This window comes from Lepidochelys kempii, chromosome 5 (assembly GCF_965140265.1).
Source record: "Lepidochelys kempii isolate rLepKem1 chromosome 5, rLepKem1.hap2, whole genome shotgun sequence".
Lineage (NCBI taxonomy): Eukaryota > Metazoa > Chordata > Testudines > Cheloniidae > Lepidochelys > Lepidochelys kempii.
This window is the reverse complement of record NC_133260.1, coordinates 131,139,429-131,159,484: the sequence shown is the minus strand read 5'-3', so window position 1 is coordinate 131,159,484 and position 20,056 is coordinate 131,139,429. Positions and strand designations below refer to the sequence as shown.

General features: G+C 43.2%; 1 protein-coding gene across 12 annotated transcripts in view; it reads right to left on the bottom strand.

Moving 5' to 3' along the window:
* HOOK3 (hook microtubule tethering protein 3) overlaps positions 1-20,056 on the bottom strand; it is a 143,195-nt gene that overhangs the window by 20,925 nt on the left and 102,214 nt on the right. For 10 of the 12 annotated variants that reach the window (XM_073345890.1, XM_073345889.1, XM_073345888.1 and 7 more), the window contains 5 exons: positions 17,144-17,178; positions 8,352-8,434; positions 5,588-5,688; positions 669-773; positions 314-385 (listed from right to left, as the gene is read on the bottom strand). In XM_073345890.1, the coding sequence (XP_073201991.1) occupies positions 314-385; positions 669-773; positions 5,588-5,688; positions 8,352-8,434; positions 17,144-17,178 (396 nt within the window). Of the gene's footprint in view, positions 1-313; positions 386-668; positions 774-2,454; positions 2,588-5,587; positions 5,689-8,351; positions 8,435-17,143; positions 17,179-20,056 lie in introns of those variants that run through there. The other 2 variants (XM_073345891.1, XM_073345899.1) reach the window with 2 other exon arrangements.

The following is a 20,056-nucleotide window of genomic DNA, read 5'->3' as shown; positions in this document are numbered from 1 at the left end:
ATGTTTAACCTGATGTCTGTTATCAACATGATCTCTTTCAGCATTTTGTGTATCCACTTTAAGTTATGGCAAGCATAGCTACAAGATACAGGTACATGCTTTAATTATTTATATTTTTTAGTGTTGTCTTGTTTATAGATTACTGAGCCAAATTCACTCATCTATCTGTGTGCACACAGGACAGTTTTTTGTTTTTTTTTCTGTTCAAACAACTATATTGTACTTAAATGAAAAGGGTTCATGATAAATGCCACACAGACACCACCAACAAAGTCTGACAATTGTAATCCTAATACAGTTTGGAGCATCTTACCATATTATACCAGGCACTCACAATAAATTTCTCCTCCATCTCTCTTTGCGTCTTTGTTTTCTCATATTCTTTCTAGGGGAGAAAAAAAAAAAAAAGAAAAGAAAACAAAAAGACCATACATTTAAAGCTGTATGACAAGAATGGATAATATGTATTAGACAGACATTGCCTGAACCCAAAATGCCTGGATTCATAGATTCCAAGGCCAAAAGGGACCATTGTGATAATTTAGTCTGACCTCCTGTGTAACACAGGCCCGAGCACTTCCCCAAAACAATTCCTAGAGCATATCTAGCAAACATGGAAAAAATCTGGAAAACCTAGAACAGCCAAGAGAAAACATACGGATTGTTACCTCTAATGAATGAAACATTCGGTCCCGTTCCTGCAGTTGATTTTTCAGAGCCTGAATCTCAGGAGCTGTGCCCTGGTTTTGTTTAGGATCTAAAGTACGGATAACCTGCAAGATGCAAACACAACAGTTCATTTAAATAAATACCACAAAGTGATCTCACTAAATACATCTAGATAACATAAAAGGCACCAAGCGCCAAAGGATTATAACCATCCAAGATAGGTCTTAAGAAACATTAAAGTCTTTTAAAGTAGGTACTTGTAACTATGTGGGATGGTTTTAAGAAACTTAACACAACACAATGTGAGAAGAACACACTATTCTAAGATTCTGTATCCTTTCATCCAATCACATCCACCCTGCTAGGTCAGTCAGTGGTGGTGAACGTCCTGCCACTGCCTGACTTCACCATGTAGGGTGGTGTAAATTGAATCCTATTTAAGAGATGCCATAGCATCTGCTCTCTGCTGTCTCTTAAAGGACTCCATCAAAACAAAAAGCTCGAAGGCTTGATGTCTTGGACTCAAGAATATAGAGTCAGAGAGAACTAGTTCTTCTCCCGCTTCCAGTGTCACAGAGTGAGGGTGAAGGGTATCCGTCCCTGAAGCCATTCTCCTCAGTGCTAAGGGATACATGCAGGAAATATTTCCCTCAACTTTCCACCCTGCACTCAAAGACTCCCTCTCACTGGAAAGAAATGGTGGAAGGTGACCATGACTCAGGGACTTGGAGCACCATTTGTCAGTTTCTCCCGGTAGCTCTGCTGCAGCCATTAGCAGGAATCCGAGGGAAGTGCCAGGGAGATGAAGAATCCCCATTAAGTTTGATGGGTCGATATCTCCCTAGGTTCATATGTGGCACCTACCACAGTAGGATTTGAACACCTATAAAAATTGAACTAAAGCAAGAGAGAGAGTCCAACAAGTGGCCTAGATTTCGAATTCCATCCAAGAAAGTTGCTGGAAACTTTTTAACAGTAAACGTGTGTGTGTGCGCTAGCATGTACACAGCCACTTCACTTCCTCCTCCTGTCTTCTGCCTACTTCAGAACTTCACATAGGTAATGAGGATGAAGTGATGTCAGACACTGAAATGTCAAATAGAATATGCTGGAACAAAATCATCATTTAAGTTTTAATAAACCTCCTTTAATAGATGGTATTCATGCAAGAGTCCTGAAGGAAATTAACAATGAAGTGGCTGAGTTACTAAGATACTGTGTACTCAGTCATTAAATCTAGCCACTACACTGGGTATAATCACTGTATCCATTTTTTAAAAAGGCACTATGGAAGGATCATGGAAATATCAGTAAGTCACAAAAAGCATAAATTTGTTGAAAAATAATTAAAGCTAGTGTTACATAAAACTCTTGGATCAACATGCTATGAACAGGACAAATCAGCACAGCTTATGCAAAGTGAAAATCTTGCCCCTCTAACTTGTTAGAATGCTTTGAGAGAGTCAGTAACACAACGGATAAAGAAGAAGTGAAAAATATAATTTATTTGGACTTTCAAAAAGCCTTTGAGATCCTTTACAAGAGGCTATTAAGTCACAAAAGAGGAGAGGTAAACTTCTGTCATGGACTAGAAACTCACGGATGGGTTCTAAATTAATTCTTCTCACTTAGGAAAAAGACATAGGCATCATCATGAACAGCTCAGTGAAAACATCTGTCAGTGGATGCAAAAAAACTAACAAGATGTTAGGGTGTATTCAGAATAGGAAAGAAAATAATAGTGAAAATACCATACTGCCATTATAAAACTGCTGGCATACCCACACCTTCACAAGGGGTGATGGCCGAGAGATTAAAGTGCTCAGTTACAAACCCAAAGGTTGTGGGTTTGAGTTTCGCTTGATCTCACACTGAAGGGCCGCCTCCAATTCACCCAGCTGCAAAATGGGTACTTGATCTATAGGATTAGGAAAGTAAAAGGTCACAGCAGTCCCTTGTGTACTGTTGGCTATGGAAACTGACATGTCTATAAAACTGTATCAGCCTGATGAGCCATCTGTGGCTTGAGGAAGACTTTGATTTTTTTACGTCAGTTTTGGGCACCCCACCTTGAAAAGGATATAGCAAAATAGAAAAGGGGTAGAAAAGGGAAAAGAAGTGATTAGAAGCATGGAACAGCTTGCATATGTGGCTGTACTAAAAATCCTTCATTTGGAGAAGAGATAAATAAAAGGTGACACAATAAAGGGGTATATAAAAGAATAAATGGCATAGAGAATGGCAGTTGGGTGCTCCTATTTACCCTCTCAAATCAAGAAGGGGAGACCAAAGAAATTAAAACTGACAAATTATTTTTTGACACCGTGCATACATAATTAACCCATAGAACTCACTGAGACAAAGAGCTTAGTAGGATAAGCTATTTCTATGAATATCTCAGTTATAGCTGTCATAATAAACATTAAAAAGGGAAATTAACCCTTATGCTTCAGACATAAACCAACCCACTAACTGACTAGAGTTGGAAAGAACTTTCCAACTTTATGGAAGAACTATGGAAGAAATTTAAAGAACTTTATGGCAGGCGACCAGCTTGGCTTAACGGTGAAATCCTAGCGGATCTTAAACATAAAAAAGAAGCTGTCAAGAAGTGGAAGTTTGGACATATGACCAGGGAAGAGTATAAAAATATTGCTCGGGCAGGTAGGAATGAAATCAGGAGGGCCAAATCGCACCTGGAGCTGCAGCTAGCCAGAGATGTCAAGAGTAACAAGAAGGGTTTCTTCAGGTATGTTGGCAACAAGAAGAAAGCCAAGGAAAGTGTAGGCCCCTTAATGAATGAGGGAGGCAACCTAGTGACAGAGGATGTGGAAAAAGCTAATGTACTCAATGCTTTTTTTTGCCTCTGTCTTCACTAACAAGGTCAGCTCCCAGACTGCTGCGCTGGTCATCACAACATGGGGAATAGATGGCCAGCCCTCTGTTGGAGAAAGAGGTGGTTAGGGACTATTTAGAAAAGCTGGACGTGCACAAGTCCATGGGGCCGGACGAGTTGCATCCGAGAGTGCTAAAGGAATTGGCGGCTGTGATTGCAGAGCCATTGGCCATTATCTTTGAAAACTCGTGGCGAACGGGGGAAGTCTGGACTGGAAAAAGGCTAATGTAGTGCCAATCTTTAAAAAAGGGAAGAAGGAGGATCCTGTGAACTACAGGCCAGTCAGCCTCACCTCAGTCCCTGGAAAAATCATGGAGCAGGTCCTCAAAGAATCAATCCTGAAGCACTTACATGAGAGGAAAGTGATCAGGAACAGTCAGCATGGATTCACCAAGGGAAAGTCATGCCTGACTAATCTAATCGCCTTCTATGATGAGATTACTGGTTCTGTGGATGAAGGGAAAGCAGTGGATGTATTGTTTCTTGACTTTAGCAAAGCTTTTGACACAGTCTCCCACAGTATTCTTGTCAGCAAGTTAAAGAAGTATGGGCTGGATGAATGCACTACAAGGTGGGTAGAAAGTTGGCTAGATTGTCAGGCTCAACGGGTAGTGATCAATGGCTCCATGTCTAATTGGCAGCCGGTGTCAAGTGGAGTGCCCCAGGGGTCGGTCCTGGGGCCGGTTTTTTTCAATATCTTCATAAATGATCTGGAGGATGGTGTGGATTGCACTCTCAGCAAATTTGCGGATGATACTAAACTGGGAGGAGTGGTAGATACGCTGGAGGGCAGAGATAGGATACAGAGGGACCTAGACAAATTGGAGGATTGGGCCAAAAGAAATCTGATGAGGTTCAGTAAGGATAAGTGCAGGGTCCTGCACTTAGGACGGAAGAACCCAATGCACAGCTACAGACTAGCGACCAAATGGCTAGGCAGCAGTTCTGCAGAAAAGGACCTAGGGGTGACAGTGGACGAGAAGCTGGATATGAGTCAGCAATGTGCCCTTGTTGCCAAGAAGGCCAATGGCATTTTGGGATGTATAAGTAGGGGCATAGCGAGCAGATCGAGGGACGTGATCGTTCCCCTCTATTCGACATTGGTGAGGCCTCATCTGGAGTACTGTGTCCAGTTTTGGGCCCCACACTACAAGGATGTGGATAAATTGGAGAGAGTCCAGCGAAGGGCAACAAAAATAATTAAGGGGTCTGGAACACATGACTTATGAGGAGAGGCTGAGGGAACTGGGATTGTTTAGTCTGCAGAAGAGAAGAATGAGGGGGGATTTGATAGCTGCTTTCAACTACCTGAAAGGGGGTTCCAGAGAGGATGGTTCTAGACTATTCTCAGTGGTAGAAGAGGACAGGACAAGGAGTAATGGTCTCAAGTTGCAGTGGGGGAGGTTTAGGTTGGATATTAGGAAAAACTTTTTCACTAGGAGGGTGGTGAAACACTGGAATGCGTTACCTAGGGAGGTGGTGGAATCACCTTCCTTAGAGGTTTTTAAGGTCAGGCTTAACAAAGCCCTGGCTGGGATGATTTATTTGGGGATTGGTCCTGCTTTGAGCAGGGGGTTGGACTAGATGACCTCCTGAGGTCCCTTCCAACCCTGATATTCTATGATTCCCCATGAGGCAGGTTATCACAAAATTGTTACCTTACTAGGTGCCACCTGGTGCTGGTCACTGTCAAGGACAGAATACTGGACTGGGTGAACCACTGGTGTAAATGAATATGGTGCTTCCAATGGGGGGATTGGTGTTTGTATAAAAGACAGATAGGTGAACAGGGGCAGTGGGAAGTTGGTTTTCACAACCATGAATTTGAGGTAGAGGCTTCTGCAGGAAGAGAAACTTAATACTATGTAGCATATTGGTATCAAACTGAAAAGTACAACAAAACCCATTAATTAGCTTCCTTTCCTGTGGTGATTAACATTGTTAGATCTGTTTTATTTATTTTCATTACCACAGAGAGGGGGTGAGCAACATAAACCTCAGCTCAGAGCACCATGCACTTACACTCTTGGCCTTTTCCAAGTACTTTTTGTATCGTTCCTCCATTTGCTTCATTTCTTCCTCTTTTTTCCGTAAAGCTTCTTGTAATTCTTCAATTTTGAGTGCTTCATGTAGGGAGAAACGCATTTAAAAAAGTCATATTAAAAATACACACACTTTAATATTGTATGTTTAAATATAAATTAAACCCATAGCTAGCACTTATTTTTTCAGTAAAGGAGAGCACAAGTCAGGATAGCAAAATGTCCTACTAATTCAGCAGACAAAGTGGTTAAGTATTCAACAACTCAGAAACACATGTAGGGAGAAACAGTGTGTTCTACTCCACTGTATGCACCAGTTAAATAATTAACCTGTAGACAACGTTACTATTGGAGCATATGGAAAATTAAAGGGATAACTAGTGCCCTTCATTAATGTCACTATTGGCCAACTCACTGTTAATTCATAAAAGTGAGGGTTAGCAATGCAGTACACGTTCCAAAACATTGTGACAGTATAATTCACCTAAGGCAAATATAAGTTAAAGAAATCTATAGGAGAAAAAACTCCTGTACATATTCCCCCAAAGGTAACACTGAAGAATTTCACCAAAAATGTGACATAAAAGTAACAAATTATTTTTAACATTTTATAAATAAGTTTTATGGACCAGCAGGACAGTTTCATTGTACAGACACTTGAATGGGTTGATTTATGAGGATATCTAGCCAACAGCATCCGTATAGATTATCGTTCGTCCAAGGACTTGTCTGAAGAGACTGATTTTGTCATCCCTGATCAAATGGTGCATGACAAAAGTGTTTGGTTCTTGGAGAATCTCAGATCAGGCATAACTCCTGATAATCTGTTTTGCAATAGCACTTTGTTGTGGCACTCACTCCCATTTATCTTACTTGCAACATCCTCTCCTGGCCTGACACTGAGAATGTGACCGGGAAAAGTAAGATCTACTTTACTGATCATTACTAGAGTCAGAAAGGGATAGTCAGAAAGGTTATATTATCTATTTTAAAAATTTTGCTTCTTACTCTACCCTACAATCCTAGATATTTTCAGTTGTTTCCACTCATGACTGTTAAAAGAACCCAAAAAATTTAATTACAGACACAGTTTTTACTGTGACGCTTCAGAGTAGGATAACTCTTGAAGTACAAAAACTTTAGAAGGTTCCATAAATGGCATTTAGGCCTATCCAAATAAAAGCTTAGGCCAAGATTTTCAAAAGCTGCTAGTGCTTTTGGGTGTTCAATTTGAGACACCTTTATGAAAAAATTCCAAGTACCTGCCCTCTAAAAATCAGGCCCCTTTAAGGTGTCAGATACTTTAATATTGAGGTTCAGCGAGTGGGGAAGTTGCTGAATCCCCATATTCTTTATTTCCAGACATTTTATCATTTTTAAGGTGTGGAATTTTTGTGAAGTGTAATATTATTTTGTGCGGTTATTGGACTCCACTGAAAAACATTTTCAACTTTAACTCTTTTTGAGCTAAGTTTTTCTCTTGTATGAATAGACCAAAATTTGTAATATTGAACAGCTCCCAGATTGGCTTTTACTCTAGAAAAATCAGAGAAAACTGTTGCTGAAATGGCAGCTTGGCTTTTCTCGGTGAGTTTTCTAATGGAGGAAAACTCACAACTGTTGTTATATCTTGGTTCCAAATCTTCAATAATGTGCATGATGGAGAGGGAGGGAAGGGGCAGCCATTTAAAAATGTCACTTCCTCCTTCAACCCTTTACTGTCATCTGCCACTCACTCCCACTGCCTATTTTCCCTCCCATCCCCACAGATACATAAGTGTGCCCATCCCCTATCAATGTGCCCGCGCTCAGACACAGTGGGCATAAGGATTATGTGGGCTGACATCTTACAAAGGCCTGACTAGTCAATACCACATCTTTGAATTATCAGAGTCCCCCAGCCATATGTCTTATATTATAGAAGATAAAAAACTAAGGAATGTGTCCCAGTCAAACTAATGCAGAACAAAATAGTATGTAGATCTTACAGGATCCTTTCATGAATAAAGCCTGTCTGGCACCTTCAGATAGATGCTGGCGTTGTTGTTTGAAAGATGATGGGGCACTTATTTTTTTCCAACCTATTCAATGTACTGGCGGCACACAATTGCCTTTTTTCTAAAAGCAATACACCATTTAGAGTCCTTTTCAATTGGGCCTTGGTGTATGGCTGTGAAATCCCAAACTGGCCTACTTGTCCAAAGCCACATTCTCATTGACCAACCAGCGTCCAAAGATTTACTCTAATGATTTTTCTGAACCTCCAACTCTGTCAGCACCATTCCAGTCTACTATCTGAACACATGTTGACGCAACATGTAGTACGTATCAGCATATTGTGGGAGAGCTAATAAGCATGGAGGGATTTTTAACGTAACAGATACCAGGGATATGAGCCTATCTCAGATAACAGCAATTTTGGATAACTGAGGTTATGACGACCAGTAAAGAACTGTATTAACTTGACATTCCTCTGGGCATCAAGATTTTAGTAAAGTGACCTCTGCTTCCTCTCTATAAACATTAGCAATATCTTTAGGGTCAGTAAATCTTGATAGTCTCCTCTGCAAGAATTAATATCTGCTTACCATTGTCAGACTTCCCTATAATTCTGTATCAATAAAACACTTAAAAATTTACAATCCATTTTTTTACAACGTTTTACAGTTCCCTGTTAATTAAAGACCCTCCGAACATACAAGCTTTTTAATGTAAAGACTGTGTTCTAATGGAGGAAAACTCACAACTGTTGTTATATCTTGGTTCCAAATCTTCAATAATAGCTCGTTTCCTCTGTATTTCATTGTTAGCCTCATGCAGCTTCTCCCTGTTACAAATTGTGAAAAGATACATTATTGTTCCAACACTCTTCTCCATCTCAAATGAAAATTAAGCAATAAAAAAAATTCCAGGTTCTACAATTCTAGGAAATTATAACAAAGCTGACTTTTGGCTGCGAGGCACTAGGGCATGGTGAGTGATGATTTAACTGGGAATTGGTCCTGCTTTGAGCAGGGGGTTGGACTAGATGACCTTCTGGGGTCCCTTCCAACCCTGATATTCTATGATTCTATGATTCTATGAATGAACAAAGAATGGAACTGTTTAAAAAACAGAAGAAAAAACATTACTGTATATGCACAGTTGTAACATCAGAAAGCTCCATTCTGAGTCCAAAATTCTACAATTACTTTATAATTTACAATAACCTGTACAAAGCCTGCTTGAAATACATGATTTTGACAGCTATGATATTATTAAAGACTGGCTAACCCCCCACAATGCTCCAAAAAGAGACTATACACTTCTTGTAAGCCAGTAGGTCATTAAGTGAGGAGGTTACTTACCTGTAACTGGAGGTTCTTCAAGATGTGGGGTCCCTATTTGTATTCCATAAGTGGGTGGCATGCACACCACGCACCGGAGTCCGGATGTATTTCTAGCAGTGTCCATTGACCCACACGTGTTTGCAGCCAAAGGTATAAGAGACGCAGATCACACATCCCCTTTTCAGCACCCCCTCTTACGGCTGTGCAGTCCAGTCCGCAGCAGAGGGAACGGACGGCAGGTATTGGAATACAGACAGGGACCACATATCTTGAAGAACCTCCAGGTACAGGTAAGTAACCTCCTCCTCTTCTTCTTCTTCTTCGAGCGATGGTCCCTACACTTATTCCATATGTGGGTGAGTAGCAAGCAGCAATCAGTGTGGAGGTGGGTGAGAGGATGCAATGGGAAGTGCAGTCTGCAGTACGGCTTGGCCCGTAGCAGTGTCCGTAGCCGCTGCTTGTGCAATGGCGTAGTACGACGTGAACGAGTGGACAGAGCACCAGGTTGCTGCACGACAGATGTCTTGCCACAAGACGTTCGCACGGCAGGCCAATGTGGCTGCTTGTGCTCATGTACAGTGTCTGTGACTCCATCAGGTGGTGGTATGTTGGATCATACCTAGGATTCGTGGATGCACCTGAAGACCCATTTGATTCATTGGGAGGAGAGGGCTTGGCCCTTGGATCGGTCGGCAACGTCCACAAATAGTTTTGGCAATGAGCGAAAGGAGTAAGTCCTGTGGAGATAGAATGCCACTTACACGGCAGATGTCGAGGGAATGCAGGACCCTGTCCGCGTGGGAGGCATGTGGTTTGGGGCAGAAAACAGGTAGGTGGATGCACTGATTTAGTGGAGTATGCTCTGTCTATCCTTGAGCCCCATCCAAAAATCAAATTGGGGTGCCGGCACTGATCCTGTATGAGGAGATCCCGGAGTGTTTGGAGGCAGAGTGGTGTGTGGATGGAGAGTCTGAGGAGATCCATGAACCAAAACTGATGGGGCCAGAATAGGGTGACGAGTATTACAGTAGTTCGGTTCCAGTGGATCTTGCGTAACACTTGTGGGAGGAGGAGAATGGGGGGAAAGGCATAGCGGAGGTTGCCTGTCCAGGGGAGGAGAAGAGCGTCGCCCTGCGAGTCCTCTCCCATGGCCCCCCGGCACAATAAAGGGACAGCTTTAAGTTCTCACAAGTGGAAAAGAGGTCCCACCACAGGGTACCCCATTTGTGGAAGTAGTATCTGAGTGTGGCATTATGTAACTCCCACTTGTGGGTTGAAAGAGAGAGAGCCCTGTGTGAAGGAACAGGGGTTGTGACTCGGGCCACACAGTGGTAAGAAGGAACTGAAGACACATTGGCCCGCACACCCTATTATATCCTTGGCTGAGAACACAAGGGGATGCCCTACGCACGTGCGTGTCAACAGATACTGCTAGAAACATTTCTGGATTCAGGCACATGGTGTGCATGCGCATATACGTATGGAATACATGTAGGGACCACCACTTGAAGAACAACTTTAGGTAACAACTGCAGTTCAGAAAAGTGTAAAATTAAGACAAGTGTGTAAATGGTAAAACAAAATGATCAAATTTTTAAGATATTATCTTTTATTCTGTTTGTCGTGTTGTAACCCTGTTGGTTCCAGGATATGGGAGAGACAAGGTAGGTGAGGGTAATATCTTTTATTGGACCAACTTGTGCTTGTGGAAGGTACAAGTTTTTGAGCTACACAGAGCTCTTCTTCTGCTCTGGGGAAGGAAGCAGAGTATCTGAGCTAAATAGAAGTTGAGACAGATTGTTAAAGCAGAAGGGGTAATGCATTTTGGAGGTGCTCACTTGAAATGAAGTAGGCAACTGGGAGTTAGATCAGTTATGCATGAAGGGTAGCAGGCAGTGTGGTGTGTTACAGATTGTTGTAATGACCCATAAAATCACTGTCCCTGTTAAATTCATGGTTTTTGGTGTTCAGCCGAGTTATGATTTTAAGTTCCCAGGCTCAACTTTTGGAGGTGCTGTGCAGGTTTCCTTTGAGGACAAGTACTGAAAGATCAGATACGGAGTGATCACTTTGTGAAAAGTGTACACCCACAGGTATTAGGGTGTTTTTGTTTATCGTTTTTCCTGCGTGAGTACACTGAAGAGTGTAGTCGACATCTGGTTTCACCCACGTACTTACTGAGTATTTGATGCACTGGATGAGGTACACCATCTGTTCTGATAAGCACGTGTAGGATCCATGAATCTTGAAAGCTATGTTATGGTGGGTATGATATCTCTCCTGCTGTGTGTCTGCAAGTTTTGCATCTGTTTTTCTGGCAGGGTCTGGTGCCACTGTTAGTTGGTGTGTCCTGCTCTGTGGGGAGCTGCTTCTGATGATGAGCTTGGCAAGGCTGGGGGTTGTTTGAAGGCCAGAAGAGGGGATTCAGGAAAGATTTCTTTCAAGATGTGGTCCCTATCAAACATGGGTTGTAAGTGTTTGATGATATCCCGTACGGGTTCCAGTGTGGCGTGGTAGGTGACAACTAGGAATGTGCAGTCAATATGTTTTTTTTCTGTAATAAAACAGGTTCTCTTGGGGTATTTGGTTGGCCCATTCTCTTCTGTGATCTACTTCTCTGGTGGAGTGTATTTGTTTAGTGAAGGCAGTTTATAGTGTATTTAGGTGTGTAGCTCAGACTCTCTCTTCAAAGTCTGTGGTATATGAATGCCTGGCTGCAGATAACAGATTTTTTGGTATGTCTGGGTGGTTGCTGGATCTGTGGAGGTAAGCATGGTGATCAGCGAATTTCTTGTATATAGTCATTTGTAGGGTTCCACTGTTTAAACTAATTGTAGTGTCCAGAAAGTCAAGGGAGTGTTCTAGAGATAGTTTGATGGTTGGGTGGCGGGTGTTGAAGTTGTGGTGGAAATATATGAGGGAGTTTAGGACTTCTGTCCAGATGATGGAAATATCATCTACATATAGCAGGTATATCATTGGTTTCATGGTACACTTTTCTAGAAATTCTTCCTTGAAGTGGCCCACAAAGAGGGTGGCATATTAGGAAGCCATTCTAGTACACATGGCTGTTCCCATGGTTTGGTCAAGGTGTTCATTGTTAAATGTGGAATTGTTGCAGGTGAGGATGACATGGATGAGTGTTGTGATGTGTTTTGGGTGGATTTCCAAGCACTGTCTATTATCTTATTTGTATTTGAGTTATGGCAGCGATGCTGTCATGGCGAGGGATGTTGGTGTATAGGGAGGTGACATCCATGGTGTTCAGGTGGAGGTTGTTAACGTGGAGTTTCTGGAGGCTAAGTTCCCTCTAAGCTGTACGGCCTTGCAGAGGACTATTAAGTGCCACGCAGGTGCTCAAGGCTATGGCGGGGAGAGATGTCTCTCCCCCAGCCCCGGACATGCCGTGGCCAGAGGAGAGGCACTCCTCCCATGACCCAACCCAGCCCAGCACTGAACCTGCGGCAGCCAGGTGAGAGGCGTCCCTCCCCTGGCCTCAACCCAGCCCCAGCTGGGACCTGCCGCAGCTGGGGAAGAGGCACCCCTCCCTCCTCCCTCAACCCAGCCCCAGCTGGGACCTGCCGCAGCTGGGGAAGAGGCACCTCTCCCCTGGCCCCAACTGAGCCCGCCCCGGACCTGCCGCGGCCGGGGGAGAGGCACCTCTCCCCTGGCCCCAGATCCGGAGCTGCTGCAGTGGGTAGAAGCACCTCTCCCCTCCAGCCCAGGTGCTGCTGTGGGGAGAGAGAGCTAGAGGGAAGTCCTCTCTCCACACTGTAGCCCCAGGGCAGCCTGCACCCCAAATCCGTCATCTCCAGCCCTACCCCAGAGCCCACAGCCTCAGGCGGAGCCCTAACCCCCACCCCCACCCCAACACTCTGCCCCAGCCCTGAGCCCCCTCCCACACTCCAAACCCCTCAGTCCTACCCCCACCCCATGAATTTTGTTATCTGTACCAATATGGAGGTGATGTTTTAAACATCACCTCCATATTGGTGCATATAACAGAATTCACGCCACACATGCATGGGAAAAATTAGAGGGAACACAGTCTGGAGGATGTTGTTAGTATCTTGGAGGAAGCTAGCCCTTTGTGTGGTGAGTGGTTTAAGGAAGGTTTCTGAGTCCTGATATTCTTTCCATAAGATTGCCATGGCCAGATACGATGGGTCTAATTGGGTTCCCTTGTTTGTGTATCTTTGGAAGCACGCAGAAGGTCCCTGGGGGTGGTTCGTGGTGGATGATGTTGTAGAGTTTTCCTTCGAGTTGCTTGGGAAAGGATTTGATGGTATCTTTAAACTCCTGGGTGAATTGTGATGTGTGGTCTTCTTTCAGCTCCCAGACTACTGCACTGGGCAGCACAGCATGGGGAGGAGGTGACCAGCCCTCTGTGGAGAAAGAAGTGGTTCGGGACTATTTAGAAAAGCTGGACGTGCACAAGTCCATGGGGCCGGATGCGTTGCATCCGAGAGTGCTAAAGGAGTTGGTGGATGTGATTGCAGAGTCTTTGGCCATTATCTTTGAAAACTCATGGCGATCGGGGGAGGTCCCGGACGACTGGAAAAAGGCTAACGTAGTGCCCATCTTTAAAAAAGGGAAGGAGGAGGATCCTGGGAACTACAGGCCAGTCAGCCTCACCTCAGTCCCCGGAAAAATCATGGAGCACGTCCTCAAGGAATCAATCCTGAAACACTTACATGAGAGAAAAGTGATCAGGAACAGCCAGCATGGATTCACCAAGGGAAGGTCATGCCTGACTAATCTAATCGCCTTCTATGACGAGATTGCTGGTTCTGTGGATGAAGGGAAAGCAGTGGACGTGTTGTTCCTTGACTTTAGCAAAGCTTTTGACACTGTCTCCCACAGTATTCTTGCCAGCAAGTTAAAGAAGTATGGGCTGGATGAATGGACTATAAGGTGGATAGAAAGCTGGCTAGATTGTTGGGCTCAACTGGTATTGATCAATGTCTCCATGTCTAGTTGGCAGCCGGTGTCAAATGGAGTGCCCCAAGGGTCAGTCCTGGGGCTGGTTTTGTTCAATACCTGCACTAATGATCTGGAGGATGGTGTGGATTGCACCCTCAGCAAGTTTGCAGATGACACTAAACTGGGAGGAGAGGTAGATACGCTGGAGGGTAGGGATAGGATACAGAGGGACCTAGACAAATTGGAGGATTGGGCCAAAAGAAATCTGATGAGGTTCAACAAGAACAAGTGCAGAGTCCTTCACTTAGGACAGAAGAATCCAATGCACCACTACAGACTAGCGACCAAATGGCTAGGCAGGAGTTCTGCAGAAAAGGACCTAGGGGTTACAGTGGACGAGAAGCTGGATATGAGTCAACAGTGTGCCCTTGTTGCCAAGAAGGCCAATGGCATTTTGGGATGTATAAGTAGGGGCATAGCGAGCAGATCGAGGGACGTGATCGTTCCCCTCTATTCGACACTGGTGAGGCCTCATCTGGAGTACTGTGTCCAGTTTTGGGCCCCACACTACAAGAAGGATGTGGATAAATTGGAGAGAGTCCAGCGAAGGGCAACAAAAATGGTTAGGGGACTGGAACACATGAGTTATGAGGAGAGGCTGAGGGAACTGGGGATGTTTAGTCTACAGAAGAGAAGAATGAGGGGGAATTTGATAGCTGCTTTCAACTACCTGAAAGGGGGTTCCAAAGAGGATGGATCTAGACTGTTCTCAGTGGTAGCAGATGACAGAACAAAGAGTAATTGTCTCAAGTTGCAGTGGGGGAGATTTAGGTTGGATATTAGGAAAAACTTTTTCACTAGGAGGGTGGTGAAACACTGGAATGCGTTACCTTAGGAGGTGCTGGAATCACCTTCCTTAGAAGTTTTTAAGGTCAGGCTTGACAAAGCCCTGGCTGGGATGATTTAATTGGGGATCGGTACTGCTTTGAGCAGGGGGCTGGACTAGATGACCTCCTGAGGTCCCTTCCAACCCTGATATTCTATGATAGGTTGTGTCAGAGAGTTGTCTGTGTTGATGCCATCATTACAATTAAGAACTACGACAGCACCTGCTTTGTCTGAAGGTTTGATCTGGTGGCTGATTTCAGGGACTGTATAACTATCCTCTTGGCGGTAGAGACTGTGGTGGTTATAATGCTTGTTGAGGATTTCAGAGTCTGTTTTTTTCCTGAAGTAATCAATGTAATGATCCAGTGTGTGGTTTCATCCAGGGGGCAGGGGGAGAGTGTTCAGTCAGATTATTCTTTTTTCTTATGACTGTTAGTGGGGCAGTGGGCGATGTCCTTGTTGTGAAAAAATTCCTTGAGGTGGAGTCGGTGGAAGAATTCTTCTAGTTCTCCACATGTTAGTAGAGTATCAGGTTCTGTGGTGGGACAGAAGATCAGTACCTTGCAGAGTACAGATACTTCAGTTCTGTTTAGGAGTAGTCTTGATAGGTTGATGATGTTGGGGTGTCATGTGGTGTCCCCATACAACAGAATCATAGGACTGGAAGGGACCATGGGACGGAGGAGGGATAGCTCAGTGGTTTGAGCATTGGCCTGCTAATCCCAGGGTTGTCAGTTCAATCCTTGAGGGGTCCATTTAGGGATCTGGGGGAAAAATTGGGGATTGGTCCTGCTTTGAGCAGGGGGTTGGACTAGATGACCTCCTGAGGTCCCTTCCAACCCTGATATTCTATGATTCTATGACCTCAAGAGGTCCAGTTCCCTGCACTCATGGCAGGACTAAGTATTATCTAGACCACTCCTCACAGGTATTTGTCTAACCTGCTCTTTAAAATCTCCAATGATGGAGATTTGTCCTCCCTAGGCAATTTATTCCAGTGCTTAACCACCCTGACAGTTAGGAAGTTTTTCCTAACATCCAACCTAAACCTCCCTTCCTGCAATTTAAGCCCATTGCTTTTTGTCCTGTGATGGGTAATAGTGTCTTAGTTTCTCCGAGAGGTGGTGTTCTGTTGGTCGTGGAGCTGACGTAGTTGGTTCCACTTTCTGTTTTTGTGTTGGATGTCTGTCATCAGGTTTTTTGATGGTTATTTTGGGTTTCCTGCATGATCTCTAGATAGATCAAAGGCAACCAGCACACCACCTTCAAAAGGCGAGCCTGGAAATTAAAATTTATAATTCTGCTAGACACCAAAAACCATGATCTTACATGAACATTGGTTTATGACTCATTACAGCAATTTATAACACAGCACTCTGCCTGTTACCCTTAACTGCCCACTTCAAACCCTTTATGAATAACAATCTGACCCCCAGCTGCCTACTTCATTTAAAGTGACTACTTCCAAATGCATTACCCCTTCTGCTTAATCTGTCCCAGCCTGTATTTAGCCCGGACACTCTTCTTCTTTCCCCAGACATAAAGAAGAGAACTGTGCTCAAAAGCTTGTACCTTCCACTAACACAAGTTGGTCCAATAAAAGCTATTACCTCACCTACCTTATTTTTTATTATCTTTTATAATGCAGTGGCTCTGAACCTTTCCAGACTACCGTACCCCTTTCAGGAGTCTGATTTGTCTTGTGTGCCCCTAAGTTTCACCTCACTTAAAGGTTACAAAATCAGACATAAAAATACAAAAGTGTCACAGTAAAATAGCTGACTTTCTCATTTTTACCATATAATTATAAAATAAATCAATTGGAATATATATATTGTACTTACATTTCAGTGTATAGTACATAGAGCAGTATAAACAAGTCATTGTCTGTATGAAATCTTAGTTTGTACTGACTTTGCTAGTTCTTTTTATGTTGTCTGTTGTAAAACTAGACAAATAACTAGATGAGTTGATGAACCCCTTGGAAGACCTCTGCATACCCATGGTTGAGAACCACTGCTATAACGTATACTTAAAAATGGACAAGTAAATACTGTTTATATTAAAGTGCTTTCTTCAGGACACCATGAACTATTCCTCTTGATTTAAGCTTTACAAAATTTTTAATCAAATTTTCTAACACCATAAAATGATTATTCTTCCTTAATTATTTTTCTTTGGCAAAGTCTTTCTCTACAAGATGTAAATAATACTTGAATAATGGCTTCCTTAGGTATATTTGACTGTCTACACTTCTGTTGCTTACATATCTTCCAGATCATTAATGAGTGGCTACCTTCCTGCTATTGCTACTGGCTAAGCATTCTCCAATGTACAGAAAGTCAGTATTTTTATTTCATAATACAAAAACAATACAGGAAAGTTTTATTACTTACAGATGTTCTTCGAGCTTCTTTTTCAGAAGAATTGACTAAAATAGAAAGTTAAGTGTGTTAATTATTTAAAAAATTGTGGAAATTTAGATTATATCAGTTATGGTGAAAAACATAATTTTATATTTATACCAAAGCTGCCATATTTTCATTTCATTCTGTTTATAGCAAACATTTACAGCAGTTCTCTATGGTACTGTAGTAATTATCCTTCCCTTGACAGTTATATGATCACATGGAAGTTAGGATGCTTTACAACCATTTCTCTGAAATTGGAGCAATACTGAATAGATCAATTTATTAAAAAAAAAATTCTGTTTCATTTGTTTTCTTTTCTCCATGCTCTGGTATGTTTGCAGGGTAATACAAACTTCTTTATCTGAAACTAAAAGACAGCGCAGCAAGCTTTCCTGAAGAGTTGCACTACTAAAGCATTAAAGAAACATCACTTTTAAAATAAATCGGTCTAAAACCCTGGTTCCACCAAAATCAATGGAAGTTTCACCACTGACTTCAGTAGGGACAGGAGTTCAGCCTCAACTTTTTTCTTTACATTTTTTTCCCCTGTTCTTTGTTCTCATGTCTTTACTGTTTGACTACAGATGCACAAATACCTTACACCTGTGGTGTCCTAAGCTGTACCTTGTGGTTAAGTCACAGCTGGATAAACATTTTTTTTAAAAAAAGCTTCAAAATAATTTTTCATTTGTGACAAAATGTAACTTTACATATTTAAGCATCTCATTTTTTATCAAAACCATAAATGCCTAAAAACATAATAGTGTTAATGAAACAGAAAGCCATACTCACAATAGCCTTGAGCAGAAACCCATGCCAAGAGACAGAGAGAACATATTAGTATGAAGCAAAAACAGCAGCCAAGAGAAGAAACTATTTAGTAACTCATGAACAGAAAAAGTTAAAACTATTTATGGGTGGGGTGAATATATGCACATTTTCCCTTCCTCTCTGTCCTTAATCGTTTCATTATCCTGTCTCATTTTCTGGGGACTTTTAGAAAGCTAGCACAAATTATCTATACAGCGTTCAAGCGTGTGGGTATGTCTACACAGCAGTTAGACACCCGGGGCTATCCCATCCCAGCTGCAACTGTGCCTGGAAGTCTACACTGCAATGAAACAGCCCCATAGTCCGGGCGCTGCGAGCCTGAGTCAGCTGTCACAGGCCTGCTGTGGGTTTTTATTTGCAGGCCAGACGTACCCGATGAATGCTTTTCCGCCTCCACACTAAAAACAAACAATATAAAAGTAGTAAAGAAGCAAATATGTGAACCAGCATACTCAAACTAGAGTTTCATAGGATAGTAGTTGCTGTTTTTAAGAGTCATTTTGAAGGCGTGCCCATGTTAGTGACAAAACAGTCAAACAATATGTAGTCTGTTGGATGGACCTTGTCTTCACTAACAAGGTCAGCTCCCAGACTGCTGCGCTGGGCATCACAAAATGGGGAAGAGATGGCCAGCCCTCTGTGGAGATAGAGGTGGTTAGGGACTATTTAGAAAAGCTGGACGTGCACAAGTCCATGGGGCCGGACGAGTTGCATCCGAGAGTGCTGAAGGAATTGGCAGCTGTGATTGCAGAGCCATTGGCCATTATCTTTGAAAACTCGTGGCGAACGGGGGAAGTCCCGGATGACTGGAAAAAGGCTAATGTAGTGCCAATCTTTAAAAAAGGGAAGAAGGAGGATCCTGGGAACTACAGGCCAGTCAGCCTCACCTCAGTCCCTGGAAAAATCATGGAGCAAGTCCTCAAAGAATCAATCCTGAAGCACTTCCATGAGAGGAAAGTGATCAGGAACAGCCAGCATGGATTCACCAAGGGAAGGTCATGCCTGACTAATCTAATCGCCTTCTATGATGAGATTACTGGTTCTGTGGATGAAGGGAAAGCAGTGGATGTATTGTTTCTTGACTTTAGCAAAGCTTTTGACATGGTCTCCTACAGTATTCTTGTCAGCAAGTTAAGGAAGCATGGGCTGGATGAATGCACTATAAGGTGGGTAGAAAGCTGGCTAGATTGTCGGGCTCAACGGGTAATGATCAATGGCTCCATGTCTAGTTGGCAGCCGGTGTCAAGTGGAGTGCCCCAGGGGTCGGTCCTGGGGCTGGTTTTGTTCAATATCTTCATAAATGATCTGGAGGATGGTGTAGATTGCACTCTCAGCAAATTTGCGGATGATACTAAACTGGGAGGAGTGGTAGATACGCTGGAGGGGAGGGATAGGATACAGAAGGACCTAGACAAATTGGAGGATTGGGCCAAAAGAAATCTGATGAGGTTCAATAAGGATAAGTGCAGGGTCCTGCACTTAGGACGGAAGAATCCAATGCACCACTACAGACTAGGGGCCGAATGGCTAGGCAGCAGTTCTACGGAAAAGGACCTAGGGGTGACAGTGGACGAGAAGCTGGATATGAGTCAGCAGTGTGCCCTTGTTGCCAAGAAGGCCAATGGCATTTTGGGATGTATAAGTAGGGGCATAGCGAGCAGATCGAGGGACGTGATCGTTCCCCTCTATTCGACACTGGTGAGGCCTCACCTGGAGTACTGTGTCCAGTTTTGGGCCCCACACTACAAGAAGGATGTGGATAAATTGGAGAGAGTCCAGCGAAGGGCAACAAAAATGATTAGGGGTCTGGAACACATGACTTATGAGGAGAGGCTGAGGGAACTGGGATTGTTTAGTCTGCAGAAGAGAAGAATGAGGGGGGATTTGATAGCTGCTTTCAACTACCTGAGAGGTGGTTCCAGAGAGGATGGTTCTAGACTGTTCTCAATGGTAGCAGATGACAGAACGAGGAGTAATGGTCTCAAGTTGCAGTGGGGGAGGTTTAGATTGGATATTAGGAAAAACTTTTTCACTATGAGGGTGGTGAAACACTGGAATGCGTTACCT